Raw genomic sequence first — 17,063 nt, forward strand, 5'->3', positions numbered from 1 at the left:
CCCTGGTTTTCTTTTAGATGTAAATGTGATGTTAGATGACCAGGCTTTCTTATATTTTATATGGAAGTAGCAGTTGGGTAACTCATGTCATAATGTTTACATCAATTTTGGGCTGAATCAAGAAGGAAAGATGGAGAAGGAAGGAAATGGAGAGAGAAACAAAGGGAGGCAGAGACACAGTCAAACAGTAGGCGCCTCAGAGAAACAGATCTTCCTGAATCCTTGGGTAAGAGTTAGAAGGAAGAAAGAGTTTTAAGAGTAGGTGAGAGAAAGCAGCTGCTGGGTGGGACGAACTGAGGGCAAGTGAATAATGACCAGCGCGGGGGGACACTCTGTTGGTTGTGCCTGAGGGAGGTGTTGGGGCTGACAGTTACGTGTCCCCGGGCGTGCAGCGGGTGGCTGAGCCTTCACTGGCACAGAACAGCGTGACAGCTGTGTAGACAGGTGAGACAGCCCCAGTTATGGGGGGCCATGACGTATGTTCTTTGATAGCATGCTTTTATTTCCGTTTTTAATTAATTAATTAATTTCGAGACAGAGTCTCACTCTGTAGCCTGGAGTGCAGTGGCACCATCTCAGCTCACTGCCACTTCTGCCTCCTGCGTTCAACTGATTCTCACGCTTCAGCCTCCTAAGAAGCTGGAACTACAGGCACCCACCACCACACCCGGCTAATTTTTATATTTTTAATAGAGATGGGGTTTCACCATGTTGACCAGACTGGCAGTGAACTCTGGGCCTCAAGTGATCCGCCCATCTCGGCCTCCCAAAGTGCTAAGACTACAGGCGTGAGCCACCATGCCCAGCCTACAGCATGCTTTTCATAAGCCGGAAAACTTCAGTTAATGAAATATGAATTTATTTATTTAAATTTTAATTTTCTGGATACGTAGTATGTCCATATTAAAGATGAATTTAACCCATGTATACCTACCATTGTGTACTTTATAATGCATGGAGCCCTTGCAAATATTTACAAGGAGGTAGGTAACACATTGCACGGGCTTCCTTCACATTACTGGGATATCACATACACTGTTTTGAAGTTTCTAGACACACATAAAAAAAGGAGAGTGGAAAAACTGATGATTTCCCTGGATATCAGTTTTATGCTGAAAGATTCAGTCACCGTTTCCTTCCCAGATCAGCTTATCTAACAGATGAGAAGTGACCAGCTTTTGCTTTCCATTTAACAGGTGACAGAGGTAAAGGATGGGCTGCCCCACTTTCAAATGGCAAATAACCAATGATAGAACACTCTGGGTGGATTCCCCATAAAGGATAAGGGAATATAACTGTGGCACTTTTCATGGAAGACCAATCTTTGTTGCTCTTTTTAGGGAATAAATCATGCATTACACTGACTGCAGATCTGAGACGGGCAGTAGGGTCCAGGCAGAGCGCCCGTAAAAAGGCGACTGTGTGGAAGCTCCTGAAATTAAAGCTGGCAAGCAAGAAGGAGCTCAAAGTCATTCTCTCACTGCTAACCAGTGGCAGCCTTTGAAACAGAATGTGCAAGGGTGCTTCCTAGAGGATGGAGGGTGCCAGTGTCAACACCCCAACCAAGGAGAGAGACGGAGAAGTGATGATGCAGTCAATACCTGCGTGAGCTGTCGATTTCCCACTTCAGACTGAAGGGCACTAGCACTTGCCAATTAAAATGTTGGTAGAAATGTACAGATTATCTTTTCGCTTTTTGTTTTTGTTTTGCTTTAAGATGGGGTCTTGCTGTCACTCAGGCTGGAGTGTAGTGCACAACCACAGCTCACTGCAGTCTCGAACTCCTGGGCTCGAGCAATCCTCCTGTCTCAGCCTCTTGAGTAGCTGGGACTACAGCCACATGCCACTATGCCTGGCTAGTTTTTAAAAAAAAATTTTGTAGAGATGGGGTCTTGCTATGTTGGCCAGGCTGGTTCCAAAATCCTGACTTCAAGTGATCCTCCCACCTTGGCCTCTCAAGGTGTAAATGAACAAATCAGCAACTTTGATAATGACCATGCATATAAGGCGATCACACTTTAAAGTTTCAACTTGGGGCTGGGTGCGGTGGCTCACAACTGTAATCCCAGCAATTTGAAAGGTTGAGGCTGGCAGATCACTTGAGGTCAGGAGTTTGAACTCAGCCTGACCAAAATGGTGAAACCCCATCTCTACTAAAAACACACAAAAATTAGTTGGGCATAGTGGATCACACCTATAGTCCCAGCTACTCAGGAGGCTGAGGTAGGAGGATCGCTTGAACCCAGGGCACGGAGGTTGCTGTGAGCCACAACAGTTGTGCCACTGGTGGGTGACAGAGACAGACTCTGTCTAAAAAAGAATAAAGCACCAAGATTCAGGAAGTTCTTCAATTTATGTTAATCAAGGGGGAAAAATGCCAGTTTCATCATCCTGGTTCCTGAAGGCAGTATGTAAGAGTTTCAGGAGTTAGAAAACAAGTAATTAAAGGTATGACTTTGCAGAAAGGAAAACTAAGTTGATTTCCCCATTAAGTTCAAGAAGTAAAATAAAGTGCTAATTTTTTTAGTCAGAGATGTACCCTAAAAGTAATGGGACAACTTTTAAAGAAATTATTTTTAGTAGATGCTAAAAAGTCATTTTATTCTTTTGAACTGAGTGCTTTACTTTTAAACACTTGGAAATTGTGCTCTGCTGCCATTTCATGGTCATGCTCAATGCTATAAAGATGAAGCTTCTCCAGGGAGAGAATCAGGACTTGGAGGGAAAGATTTGCTGGTCTGGTGGTCTGGCCATGAAGTTAGATCTCAAGAGTATAAGAAATAAATTCAGCATTTATGCACACAATATTAACATGAAGTTTTCTTCATAGTTATTATATCTTTAAGGTCAAAGAAACAAGAATTATGTGCTACATTTTATAGTTTATATATTTTAAATTATGTCTATGCATATTTACCTATTCTTTTGTATTTTAATGAATAATTATATTTCCTTTTTCTGCTTCAAAAGAGACATAGAGTGGTTACATATGACTCATTCATCCTCAGAACAGGCCTGTGAGACAGGATTTATCATTTTATCCAGAAAACAAGGTACAGAGAGGTTAAATCTTGAGCTCAAGGTCACAGGGCAAGCAGGTGGGTCAGCAGGACTCAAACCCCATGAGTCTATTTCAAAACCAGGTCTCATAGCACTGCAGTACACTTGCAGATGGATGTGTAACACGTTACTAAAATATACTCCAACTGGTATTTTATATGGGTAAATATCTTCAGCAAATAACTAGATAATGAAATATTTTTAAGTAGCAATCACTGAATATTAATAAATTGTGAAATACACACTTATTAAAAAAACAGGCCGGGCATGGTGGCTCATGCCTGTAATCCCAGGACTTTGGGAGGCCAAGGTGGGAGAATCACTTGAGGTTAGGAGTTTGAGTTCAGCCTGGCCAACATGGCGAAACCCCATCTCTACCAAAAACACAAAAATTAGCCGAGTGTGCTGGTGCATGACTGTAATCCGAGCTTCTCAGGAGGCTGAGGCAGGAGAATCACTTGAGACAGAGAGGCAGATGTTTCAGTCAGCTGAGATTGCACCACTGCATTCCAGCCTGGATGGCAGAGCAAGACTCTGCCATATATATATAAATATATATAAATTTATAAATAAAAATATGTGTGTGTGTATAAATATGTGTGTATATATGTGTATATATGTGTATGTGTGTATATATATGTGTATGTATGTATGTGTGTGTGTGTGTGTATATATATAATATCTTGCCCACAAATAGAACCAGACAATGCTCTTTTTACTTTTTAGAAGTCAAAGCATAAGATTTGTATGCCCGAAACGTGACCTGTCCCATTCTGCTCTGCTGAATAAAAAGGGAAGAATATATTAGATATAACATAACAAAGGCTTTGTTCGATGATGCATGCAGTGGAATTTTAATGTTATACTTTTCCTATAAACATGCTTTTAATAAGGCAGTAAACTATATTTAGCTAAAGATGAAAATAATTGATCCATTTTGAGCCATTAAGGCAGTATTTTTTTTTTTACTTTACTTTCATCCTACTTTTCATTTTCATGGAAAGTACAGAGGTAATAGCAGATGAATTTCAATTAGTTTCAGTTAGTGCCATAAATTGTTATCATGTATCGGGTTGCTGGGTTCTGTCAGAAACCCCCCAGCAGAACACTCCAGGTTTTGTTTGTAGTTGAAAGCAGCATTTGAGATTGTGATGTCAGCTCTTCCTCATGGCACTGGAGCAGTTCTAACAGTTTAGGGTAATTTACTTATATAAATCCATCCAACTCTAGAGCCCAGAAAACCATGACCTCTGGATGGACTAATTCCATCACGGAACCACTGTGTTCTCCTTTGGAAGCAGAAGATGTGAAATAAAACAGTGACTGCGGGAAGGAGCTACACTTTGAGGTGGTATCTGCGTGTGTCTGCAACGGGTAGAAGTTCAAAGGAGAGCCGACTTCCTCCTGGGAGTATCTCTTGTTACCGATGCCCAATATCCACTGTTCTAGAACACTCCATCCACCATTCTCCCCTCACATCCCTGCACTTCAGTAACGTCAGCCCTGCGGTTGCCAGGATTCAGGGTGTGGTTCCCGAAGGGACATGTCACCCAACCACAGCCAATGGGACACGATGAAACTATTTGTCACTGTCCTTGGCTCCCTTGCCCCAACTCATATGCTAAAGTATTTTAAAAAAGGGGAAATTAGCACAGAGGGAGTACAAATAAACTATGATGAAAACTGTCCACGTTCCTCCTGGTGTTATTAGGGTGACATGAAGAAAAAGCAAGGACTGAAATGTCCAGGATGGTCACGGATTGCTCCATGCGACCTTTCAAACGTGCAGGAACACAGCCCTGCTCCTTGCTTTCCATCATGCGCCAGACTTCTAGCTTCTGGCTTCAAATGCCAATGACACAGGCAGGTGGGAGGGAGTCCCTAGAAAAACTCCAATCAGCCTGCAGATTGGGGTGGAGCCTCAGGAAGTCCATGCCATTTGCAGTGGGGAGGAGCCTGGCCCCTCCTCTTCCTGTGTGGAACCTGGGATTCAAGTAGCCAGCTGGCCTTGCGCAGGATCCTGCCTCCCCGCGCCCCCCAACTCCCCTTTTTTTTTCCTTTCACCCAGTAAAACCCTGTTTTACTCACCCTTCAAACCCTCTGCGAGCCTACATTTTCGTGGCCATGGGACGGACAAGGACCCCGCTTTAGCTGAACTAAGGCAAAGCCCTGCAACACCACCATCTCATAGCTGACTTGGAAATAAGCTAGAAGCGGCTGTGTCAGCAAGACCACCAAATGCAGCAAGGGTGGCCACTTCCAGCTAGCTACTGTATGCATAGCTGCCTTGCCTCAGCTGGCTACTGCCATCCATGGTAAGCCATTCTCCCGCGGTCACCTTCTCTCTGCTGGCATGGGTACTACAGATGGAAAGGCCATTTTCCCAAAGTACTATGTGTGTACAGTGGCACCCGTCTGGTCAGCTCCCATTCCTAAAAGGTAACCAGTTAAACTTAGACGTGGCTGGGTGCTTGCGGCCCGCCAATGTCTGTCCCTGCCCACGCCTCCGGCTTCATCTCCTGCTGCTGCCCTTCACAGACTCTGCCCAGCCCACGTTGTTGGCCCAGTGTCTTTTGGACACAATCCAAACTCCCCCAGCCTCTCTGTCTTGCTTATCCTGTCCCTCTTCAAGACTAAGCTCAAATCCTCCTTTCTCAGGGAGGCTTTTTCCTAACTTCGCAGCCTCCAGGGCTCTCCTGAAGGCCACAGCGCCTCTATAGCTGACGGGCACCTGGTGTACATGGATCCCTGGCTTTAAATAGAGACTGATATCCTCAACTTCATCAGTGCCCTGGTGGCAGGGGCTGAGACTTCTACTCTGGGGTACCTTTAATTCCATCACATATAAGAGCAATGCTAATGGCAGCCTCTATTTACAAAACTCTATGTATGAGAGACTGTCCTGAGTACGGCATGTAATCTCATTTCTCTTTTCACCCTCTCAGCATCCCATGTGAGGTAGATATTATCTGGAATCTGAGAAACAGAGCAGTTAAATAACTTGCCCAAGGGAAAGGGCACACCCAAGATTTGAACCCAAGTCATGTGACTCCAGAACCTGAGCTAGACTGCCTTTATAAATGTCTGTTATTCGTGAGGAGGAACTTAATTCATCCTGTTTAGCCAGCATGTTATTACTCTCATTACCAAGGATGAAGTTTTAAAGAAGAGCTTCAATTTCATTCAAGGATTCTCTTGTCTTCATCTCAATTGACCATCTATTTCCAAGTTAGGCCGAATGCAAAAAGTTTTGATAAAACTCACCATGTGGAGGGGCGGGGGTAAGGAAAAGAGTTACATCCTGAACTGTCTTCACTTATATTCACTAGAACATTTATTTTCATTTACTGTGTGCCAGGCACTATGCCGGATACAAGTGACATTGAGATAAAGAAGAGCCGAAATTATCTAAGAAATGGCTTGGGGCTTCAACCAAGTGTGGTACTGTAGATGTCTCAGAAGCAAAGTTGCAACAGCTATATTCTTTTCAAAATGCAGTTCTGGAAAGACCACTAGGCTTTACATAGTATGAAAAGGGATTTGAAAGCCCAGCAATGAAACTCAAGTATCATATACCCAAAGCCTCAGTTAAGAAATAGAGGTCACAAGGTGACTGAAGCGATTTGGTATGAATGTCTCTTTCTACATGGAATGCCCTCCCTGCTAAACATATTTCAGCCTGCCAGGGAAGCCAATGGTGTATTTAGGAGGCTCTACCTCGAGGCCTTCTCTCACGCTGGATCCTACTCTTTGCTGCATTTCCTGGGAGCCTCTGTGGGTATAATTCTGTCTTGTGGTTGTTGGTTCTTGGCTCAGGTGGGGATGGGCTTTCTGTCCTAGGCCTGCTCTGCTCTGTGATTTGGACTGTGATCCAGTGATGCTGTAAGAACAATAATGGCAAGAATAAGATCTGAATGGGACTAAAAGGTATGTCTGAATATGACCTGGATTACAGAAAAGATACAAAGAGGAGAAAGCTTTCTTAAGGCAAGATGTTAACATTTTTTCTTAACTTTGTTTACTTGAGAATTCACTTGAAAGGGGCCTCTACACAGAGTTAAATTAACTTGGCCAGGTCAGCTTTCCCTGAAGGCTGCCAGAGCTTGGTCCCAGCATGTGAATGTTAAGAGCATCTACCTGGGAGGTTTCTGGGAGAGTGATGAAGCACCAGACCTGGAGAAAATCACCTGCATATAAGACAGGAAACTAATTTCCACATACTTCTTATTCTGGCTCTTCGGTGGACAAAAGCAGGCACTCCAAATGGCTTTATACACTGGCTGCTGGGAGACCGTCTTAAATCTTGAAAAAAGCATTTCCCTTTAAGGGGGCAGTGTAGCATCATCATCTCTGACAACTGGCCAAGTCGGCAGAATAGCACTGATGCTATTCCTCCATCTGAGAACCAAGAGGACAATACAAAGGCACTTGAAAGAGACCATAGCGCTTCTTGCTTTGAGGTTTCTAAATTCTCTGCCATCAACATTCCACCTTAAGAACTTGCAGTGCCACTTTCGAAGGGTCTTTTCTTGGTCAAATGCTCCCTAGCCCAAACATCCAAAACACACAGAGGTTCAAAGTTAAAGCACAGCACTGCAGGCTAACAGGATTGGGTGCAGTCTTAAAGATGTACTGTGCATTTTGTATTGAACCACTGGCTTTTGTGCTTTTGGGGAAGTTACGGTACTGGGGAACTTATGGTACATTTGGAGGTCTGGACTTCATGAAATGGTAATGATTTGTCAAAAATGTTATGGCTAAAAGCAAGTTACTACAAAATACAGCTCATCGTCTGGTTTCATAAATAAATTTTATCAGAACACGACCATGCTCATTCATTTACATATTGTCTATAGTCGCTGGCTCACTAAAAGGGCAGAGTTGAAGAGTTGCAACAGACAGCGTATGGCCTGCAAAGTCTAAAAGAAAAAAAATTGTAAGATGAGGTCTTGCTGTGCCACCCAGGCTGGAGTGCAGTGGCATAATCGTGGCTCACTGCAGCCTTGGCCTCCCAAGCTCAACTGATCCTCCCACCTCAGCCTCCTGAGTAGCTGAGACTATAGGTGTACACCACCATACCCAGCTAATTTTTGTATTTTTTGTAGAGGTGGGGTTTTTCCATGTTTCCCAGGCTGGTCTCAAACTCCTGGGCTCAAGTGATCCTCCCACCTCGGCCCCCACAAAGTGCTGGGATTACGGGTGTGAGCTACCATGCTCAACCAAGTCTAAAATATTTACTATCTGGTATTTTACAGCAAAAATTCACCAACCCATGGATTAGAGAATTTTCCCTGATAAGAAAATACTCTGAGTCTACATAGATCATGGGGGTAATTATTACAGAATGACTAAAAGGCTAAAACAGGTTTAAACATACATAGATGCAAAACTGAAAATAATTCCAAGCTTGGATGAAAGTATGAAATACTTTATGACATTTAAAAAATCTGGGTTGCCAGATATAATCTATCTCTATATCCCACCTCTACCCAAAGGCTCCAGACTCAGCTGGTTTTATGGGTGATTTCTGTCCAACCCTTAAGTTACTTTGTATTTCAGATCCCCAAAGAATATAGAGAGCTTCCAAAAATGCTTTGTGAGACCAGCATGCCCTTGATTCCAAAAACCTGACAAGCAATGCATAAAAGAGAGAACTACAGGTCAATCTCATTTATGAATTTAGAGGCAAACAGCCTATAAATAGTGTCAGCAAATTGAATCCAGCAACGTCTTGAATGCCATTTGATACTCATTTTAAAATGCTGAATGTAGTAAATTGGTAACTTTTTAATGTAGTAAATGTTATAACTTGGCAAAAGTTAATACCTACATGATCCACCAAAAATTATAATAAATTATATTTAATTTTAATGTATTATATTAACAAATATAATTAGATTATACTCATATGCATGTATTAAATAAATTACCATGTTTAATTTTACACACTGATGCACACTTTCTGGGCACTTAGTGGTTTTACATCCTTGGGCTGAACTCTAAACCACAGGTGTCTGTGGAACTGAACCAGGTCACTAACTGTCTTCTCACTTTTAGGCAAAAGAAACGGGCTGCTTTAAGTAATCTCCTAACTGTGACTTCTCGGTTTCAGTTAAAGACACAAAAGCAGCCAGGCCCTCTTCTGGTTGTTTCACTGGCTGAATGATTTCAATGAAACTCAAGCAATAGAGAGAAAGATGCTTGAGAATACACTTTTGAGTGGCAGAGGCATTTGCACAAATGTTTCACTTTTCATTTCGATTTAAAAAGTGGCATGTAACTTGAGTCTGTGTATTTGTGGGAAGGACTGTACGGGCAACACCAAGAAAGAGAACAATAGGTTGTGAAAACAAGAAAAGGCCCTTCCAATACAAGCCTTTTTCTTCCTAGGTCTTTTCAGCTTCACAAAAGAAGACATATTTTCCATATAATTGCTAAACATGTTTGCTTATTAAATTATTCTTTAATTAGTTAATGATTTTAGCTATGCTTTGCTCTTCGGATATTCATTTTGTATAATAAAATAATTATAGATAATTAAACTATCTCAAGCCTTTTTCTTTCCCCCAGCAAACATGCTGGGTATCCAAAAATGACAACAAGTTGTAAATTAATCTGGAAAACAAAGCATGACAGATGAATGATTTGGTTGGAATTAATTAGGCACTAATTATATACTGGAACTAGATGAAGAATGAGACTCATTATAAAAATAAAACACTATTCTGAAGAGATGCACAGTTACCGACATCCTTACCTTCTGTGGTGATGGAGTTATTCCTTATCCAAGTCAGTGCCTTAAAGCAATCCTCTTCCTCGTTGAGAGTGAAATGGTTGCAGGGAACTTTCCCTGTGTACCACTGCTGACTGCTGTTGGGAACCTCTCTGTTTGTCAGGTGTTGACTAATATCTGCCCCTGTGGGGCATGGGACCTGAAGTATGTTAGAGAAATGCTTGTTTCAGCGATAATAGATAAAGTGGTGACCGTGGTTAAAAAAAAAAAAAAAGTAGACATAGCAATGTTCAGTATGTCTTTTTCTGTCCCCAGATACAATCAATCAAATTTTAATCCAAGTAAGAAAAAAACACACACACACAGGTGGAATGAGCACCTAGAAACAATTATCAGAGGGAGTTGCTCTAGTTATGTAATGCTGTGTAACAAACTGTTTCAAAATTCAGTGGTAAAAATCAACCATTAGGCTCCCAGCCTATGCAGGACAGTAATTCAGACACTGCAAGGTGGGGAATGGCTTGTCTCTGTTCCACAATGTCTGGGGCCTCGGCTAGGAAGACTCAGGGGCTGGGGCCTGAAATCATCTGAAGATAATTAAACTATCTCAATCCTTTTTCTTTCCCCTGGAAAATATGCTGGGTATTCAAATGTGACAACAAATTGTCCTGATTTGCCTTGCAGTTGATGTTGGCTAAGGATTGGATTTGAGCTGGGGTTGTTGGCCAGAACACCTACATGTGGCCTCTCCATGTAGCTTGGGCTTCCTCATAACATGGTGGCTGGGTTCCTAGGGCAAGTGTTCTGAGAAAGAGAGAGCCAATACAGAGAGGTCCAGGTTCTTTTCCAACCTAGTCTTGGAAGTTGAGCAGTGTCTCTTCCACCATATCCGATTCATGGAGGTAGCCATAAAGGCCTGCCCAGGATCAGGGGAGGGAACCTCAACTCCACCTCTTCATGTAGGAGAGGCAAGGCTCTGGAAGAGGACATGGAAGTGAATTGGATGTGGTGGCCATTTTTGGCAAAAGTAATCTGCCACAGAAACAATTATATCTGGGGTTGAAATTTAAGGGTATAGAGGGGCTAGGCAGAAAAGAAAAGGAAGGAAACATTATTATTTACTTATGAAAAGTATAGAATTATTCCTTGTCTTGTCAGAGAAATATTCTCCTTCTCTTTATTCCCCTCCATCTTTCTCTCATTTTTGATGCAGATGTGTGTGGGAACAGAAACTTTCCTCTACTGTAAGGAAAGCAACAGTAAAAACACAATAAAGGATGATAGCTGATACTCGTCTTCTGTGTCAGGGATACTGTGGCAAACTGGAGGGTTTGTGCTTGGGCCAGAGAAATCAGCCATGACTCAGCTCCATCTAGTTGCTGCCAGTGTAGAGTATGGATCCAGTATGGCCAGATCTGACTTCCCAAGAAATGCCAGGCCCTTGGGTTTTCATGTAGACTCCTGATTTTTTTTTTTATTGTATTGGTTCAAATTAAAATCAGACAAAGAAGTGTCATTGCAAAAACCAAATAAAACAGCATAGTGACCTGAGTTTCCCCAAATGGGCCACCACTTGGTCCTTCTGATTTTTAACTGGTTGCCAGGTGGAAGTTATGAGGAGAAAAAGAGGACAAGCAGAGGGGCAGCCTAGAGGGAGCCTGAGGCCTTTGATAGAAGATCGATACCTACTGGCTTGCCGCATTCTGGGTCTAAGACCTCAGGGCTGTGAGGCAAGAATACTCCTAGAGCTATTACAGGCAATAAGTTCACTTGCGGTCAAGATGGATATTGGGGTAGAGGAAGTTATCCTTTGACAAGCAGGCAAATGCTGGCTGGTGCTTAAACTCATGGGGCTTGACTAAACTCCAGCTGACAGGAAACTTTTGGTTATACACTTCCTCAATAGAAATTGTAAAGCCTTAGTACATTGCTGTGATGTATTTAATGCAATTTCAAACTAGATTAAATTAAAGTGAAACAGAGCAAAACAGAACCAATGTTTAAAGCTGGATATTCTCTCTCCATTAAGAAGCTGCAGTGAAATTATATTTAGCAAAAGGGAACAACTAAATAAATAGTGGTCATTTACTGTAACCAAAATTGAGGAGGTAAAGTTTTCTTATTAGTAATATAGCTCGTTTAGTAATACCCCACTAAAATGTTGATAGCATTATATTCATAGTTATTATAAAGCAGCCCACTGAAGGCTTTGGTGAAAGGTTTGACATGCACAATACTGAATATTGTGCTTCAGGTTTTGAAACCTCACTGGAACTACAAGGAGCATTGTAGCATAAAAGAAAATAAAATTTGGGTAACATTACATCAGTTTAGTAAGTCATGATTTAACAATTGAAAAAGCCTTGGCAGAAAGTGGCAGCACTAAAGAACAAATTGAGAGCACTTCATTTCTAAAAGTTTCAAGTAGCGGGTGTCTAGGCAAAAACAAAAAAGGAAGAGGAGAAAAAAGAATAAGGTCCGAATGGAAAATCAGCTCACTACAATCTTGAAATGTAATTGCATTCTGATAATCCACATAATTCTTGTGTGCACTTAAATGTGTAGAGTTGTTTTGCATACTTCTCTACTATAAAGAATAAGAGCAATCAAAGAAAACCTAATGGGATTATGGCATTTTCACAAAGTAGGCAGAACTGAAGCTAGGATTATAAATTCCAAAGCCACACAAATTTGTCTGCACAGAGTTTAGAAGAACTCAGTGAATTAGAAAACAATCTATGGAAAAAGAAGCTTACTTTGAAAGAAAAAGAAACATCATTTACTGTGTTCTTTCATTGAATGGAAGCTGTTAGCAGAAAAATAATTTGTATGGAGACATTGAGAAGCCACTATAAGAAATTTCATCCTTCCATGTGTGCCCGTGGGGCCACAGAGCTATCCAGCCCTGAAAAGTAAAAAGAAGCTTCCTTTCTGAATGGTTCATCACATACTGTTTTCTTTCATTGAATAGCAGATTTCAACACTAAGAGGAGTTTGTAGTCAGACATTTAGAAGAAGCTAGCAGAAGTTTCTTACACCCATACACTCCTGTTGGTCAAGAGAGGTCACCAGCCCTGAAAAGGAAAAAGAGGCAAAGGAGAGAACAGTCGTTAATATAAGTGCTTGGTTATCTTTAATGAAGTACCACAAGGACTGGCTATCCAAACTGAGGGTCTCTGCCACTGACTGAAGTGCCACTAAATTTGAGTGGAGAGCAGCAGATAACTTTTCAACCACACTGATCTGCCATTGCACAGTGCCACCATCACTCAGCAATAACTCACGGTGGCTAGGACTGCTGGCTGCCTAACCCAATATTCTGTCTTCCTTTCTTTCTTAGTAACAGACTCTTGGGAAATATGCTCAGCTGAAAAACTGCATTTCCCAACTCATGACCTAAGAGGTGGTCAGGAGATACAAGCAGGAGTCCTTGGATGAGGTAATGAGAGAAGTCATCATGCTCTAGTCCTTCCTCTTTCGTGCCTCTTGAAAATGGAATGACTGGAACCATGGCAGCCATCTTGAGATGCTGAGAATGGAAAACACACATTAAAAATAGAAAGAGGGCCAGGCATGGTGACTCACACCTGTAGTCCCAGCACTTTGGGAGGCTGAGGCAGGCGGATCCCTTGAGCCTAGCAGTTTGAGACCAGCCTGAGAAACATGGGAGATCTCATCTCCACTAAAAATAAAAAAAGAAAAAGAAAAAGAAAAAAAATTAGCTGGGTTTGGTGGCATGCACCTGTATAGTCCCAGCTACTTGGGAGGCTGAAGTAGGAGAATTACCTGAGCCTGGGAGGTCAAGGTTGCAGTGGGCTGTGATTGCACCACTGCACTCCAGCCTGGGTGACAGGAGTCAGAACTTGTCAAAAAAAAAAAAAAAAAGATGGAAGGGCCTGGGTTCCTGATGACATCAGGGAGCCACCTTACCGGGCCTGGGTTGCTTTTCTACAGATATTTTTAATGAGAGAAAGAAATAACCTTTTTCTTTTTGAACTGCTTATTTGACTGTAGCTATAAATACTAAGCTCTAGAATCTCTGTGGTAATGACTTTTAAAAGCCGTCAAGTATAAGCCTTACATCATATCAATGAGAGATAAAGGGAAACAACAAGAAAGGGAAAAGAGAGCGAAAGAGAAGGAAACAGAGACAGTGCTTGATCCAGGGCCAGACCACCTGAGTTTGGACCCTAGTCTATCACCTCTGTAGTAACCAACCTTGGGCAAACTACCTAAGCTTCACCGCATGGCACCTTCGTTCTCTCAACTACAACATGGGGATGCAAATGGCAGTGACCTCAGGGTATGTGAGAGTTCCATCTGTTACCATGTGTCTGTCTCATGGTAAACATTCAACGGCAGTCAGGTGCTCAACCGCTTTGAGGCTCCCTAGCAGCAGGCTCCTGTCTCCTAGGGCTGACCGTTTTCTTTGGAGTAGACTGAGTGAAAGCTGTTCCTCGGGATCAATAAACACCGCATTCCCGTCACTTTCAGGACCTAGATCTGTTTCCTAGAGCCATCATGTACAAGACTGAATTTGCTCTCCATATGAAAATTCTTCAAGTATTTGAGGACTGGCTGGCCATCCTGCACACCCTGAATCTTCACCCCTCTGGCTGCACATCTGGAGTGACGGAGCCCGTTCCTCGCTGTGCTTCAACTTGTTCCTTCCCTTCTTCAGTGGGACTCCAAGGAATGAAGGTCATATTGCAAGTGCACTTCTGTTTTTGTGGCACATCCTCTGATACAACCATGTTCAGCAGGTAACCGGTTCATGACCTCTATATTCTCATCATGGATTTTACCCTTGGTCAGGTTTAATGCTTTTCTTTCTCCAATTCCCTTTCTTGGGCACTAGTAGTATTGCTGTTTCTAAGAGCTGTGTGAAATTTGCCTGACAGTCTTTTGCTGGTGCACTTTGAACCATCTTATTTTTAAACTTTTGTTGCCCTTTGATTGGGTATTTCTCTTATATTTTGAATTAAGTGTAAAAACAGAGTCTTGGTTCTTGTAACAGGGTAGTTTGAAGCCCTAACCCTAATCCACCCATAACATTCACCACTATTTTCTCCTCATGTCATTCTGGTTTACACCTTCACTTTTAACCACTGTGTCTGTTTTCCTTTGTTTTCTCCCTTTTATCTTCTGCAGTGTTGGGAAGGTGAATTTCTTCATGCTGTTTCAAAGGATTCTTTAATCTTATTTCTTCTAAATGTAAGAGTCACACTGAAATAGTATTCTTGGGTTTCTCCACTTAAGACAATGCATATTCCTCCCTTGCTACCTCCCTCCCAATTGTCAACAACTTCTTGGTCTTTATTACATTAATTTAGCTTAAGAGTCATTTTTCTATTTTTCATCTATTCTCAGATTTACAACAATTATTTAGATTACATTTATAAATTGTTTGTGGTGCTTGCCACCTGTCCTTTTATATGATTATGAAATTCTAAATTTTCTTTTTTTTTTTTTTTTTGGAGACAGAGTCTTGCTCTGTTGCCCAGGCTGGAATACAATGGCACAATCTCGGCTCACTGCAACCCCCGCCTCCTGGTTCAAGTGATTCTCTTGCCTCAGTGTCCCAAGTAGCTGGGATTACAGGACCCCACCACCACACCGGGCTAATTTTTGTATTTTTAGTAGAGACAGGGTTTCACCATGTTGGCCAGGCTAGTCTCGAACTCCTGACCTCAAGTGATCCACCCGTCTCAGCCTCCCAAAGTACTGGGATTATAGATGTGAGCCACCACGCCTCGCTGAAGTTCTAAATTTTCTTTTCTATCTCAATTATTTTGAGTGCACATTAAGCAAAGAACATGGAAGATAATTTTTTCTGAGGCCTTGTATATAAAAGAATGGCTATCTGCTATTTTCAAATATGAGAGATTTAGGTGGGCATATAATTACTGAATCACCACTTTTCATCAAAATTCTGTGAGGTTAGTTTCATTTTCTTTTGCTATTTAATGCTGGAGATAAAAATTTTGGTATCTGTTTTATTTTTGTTCTTTTTTAGGGGGAAAGGTTGTAATCTGTTATTTTTCTTTTGAAGTTTGTTCAATTTTTTTCTGCCATTCTATGAGAAACTATTTATCATCCCCAATGCAGTTTGATCACCCAGCCTCTGAAATGGCAGCTGAAGCATCAGAAGAGCAGAGGCTGAGCTAAGAAGGCCACAGGGTTAGACAAAAAGGGAGATGGGTGACTAAGAAAGAACTGAAATTCTGTCAGAACATAACTGAGAACATTTTTCTATGGCTTTGCCTAGAATGTGGTCAGCTGGACAATATGTTTTTCAGGTAAAAAGAAGTCTTCTTCTAGAATATCTTTAATTATTGTCTCTATTCCTTTTCTTTGAGTCTCCTCTTCAGGAAAACCAATTATTTCTATGCTGCCTCCATGCCTATCAGACCCTGTTTTCTCCTGAACCAAGCATATCCCTTTGTCCTCTGCTTCTGCCCTCCAGGGGTGCTCTGTCTTCAGCATCACTAACTGTTTAGCAGCAGTTCTGTCTCTGATGGGGATTTCATTTTAATTCTTTCTTATTCACCCATCTCCCTTTTCATCTGTGGCCTTCTCAGCTTTGCAAAACTCTGCTCTTTCAATGGCTTCAGCTCCCATTTCGGAGGCCAGGTGATCAAATTGTATAGAGGATGATAGTTACCTGCAATGTGTGTGGGGGGGGCCTGAATTTTTTAACATTTTCAAAAATATGTTCTTCCTCTGATTTTTCCAAATATTGTATTGTTCTCTTTCTCTTATTGTGTTATCTTTTTATTCTAGTTGTCCTTTGCTGTTCAACAAACTCACACCAAAACTTAGTAGCTTAAACAACTACTTTCTTAACTTTCCATGATTTTGTTGGTCAGAAATTTGGATAGCATTTTGATGAGCAATTCTTTTATTCTGTGCGCTGTGGACAGGAGTCACTTGGCAACTTTCAGCTGGTGGATGGAGTGATCTGGAGGATCTGAGATTGTTTCACTCACATGCCTGTTCGCAAGGCTGGCCGAAAGGCTGGGATCAGCGGAGACTGTGAGGCAGAGAGCTCACCTACGGCATCTCCAACATGGCAACCCCAGGACATCAGAACTTCTCACGCGGCACCTCAGGACTCCAGGAGTGACTGCTGCCACAATCCAGGAGGCAGTGTATGGCCTCTGTGACTTGGCCTCAGAAGTCACACCATGTTACATCCTTTGCAGTTTGTTGGCCGAGGCAGTCACAAGGCTGCCCAGATTCAAGGAGAGGAGACACAGACCTCTTAGAT

The 17,063-nt window shown here is 42.0% G+C and overlaps 1 protein-coding gene across 1 annotated transcript in view; it reads right to left on the reverse strand.

Annotated features, from left to right (window-relative positions):
- The window catches only part of CFAP61 (cilia and flagella associated protein 61), a 308,416-nt gene that overhangs the window by 82,996 nt on the left and 208,357 nt on the right, over positions 1 to 17,063 (reverse strand). Inside the window, exon 21 of the mRNA XM_033185470.1 lies at positions 9,818 to 9,992. Within this exon, the coding sequence (XP_033041361.1) occupies positions 9,818 to 9,992 (175 nt within the window). The remainder of the gene's footprint in view (positions 1 to 9,817; positions 9,993 to 17,063) is intronic.

This window comes from Trachypithecus francoisi, unplaced genomic scaffold, assembly GCF_009764315.1.
Source record: "Trachypithecus francoisi isolate TF-2019V2 unplaced genomic scaffold, Tfra_2.0 Lachesis_group21, whole genome shotgun sequence".
Classification (NCBI taxonomy): Eukaryota; Metazoa; Chordata; class Mammalia; order Primates; family Cercopithecidae; genus Trachypithecus; species Trachypithecus francoisi.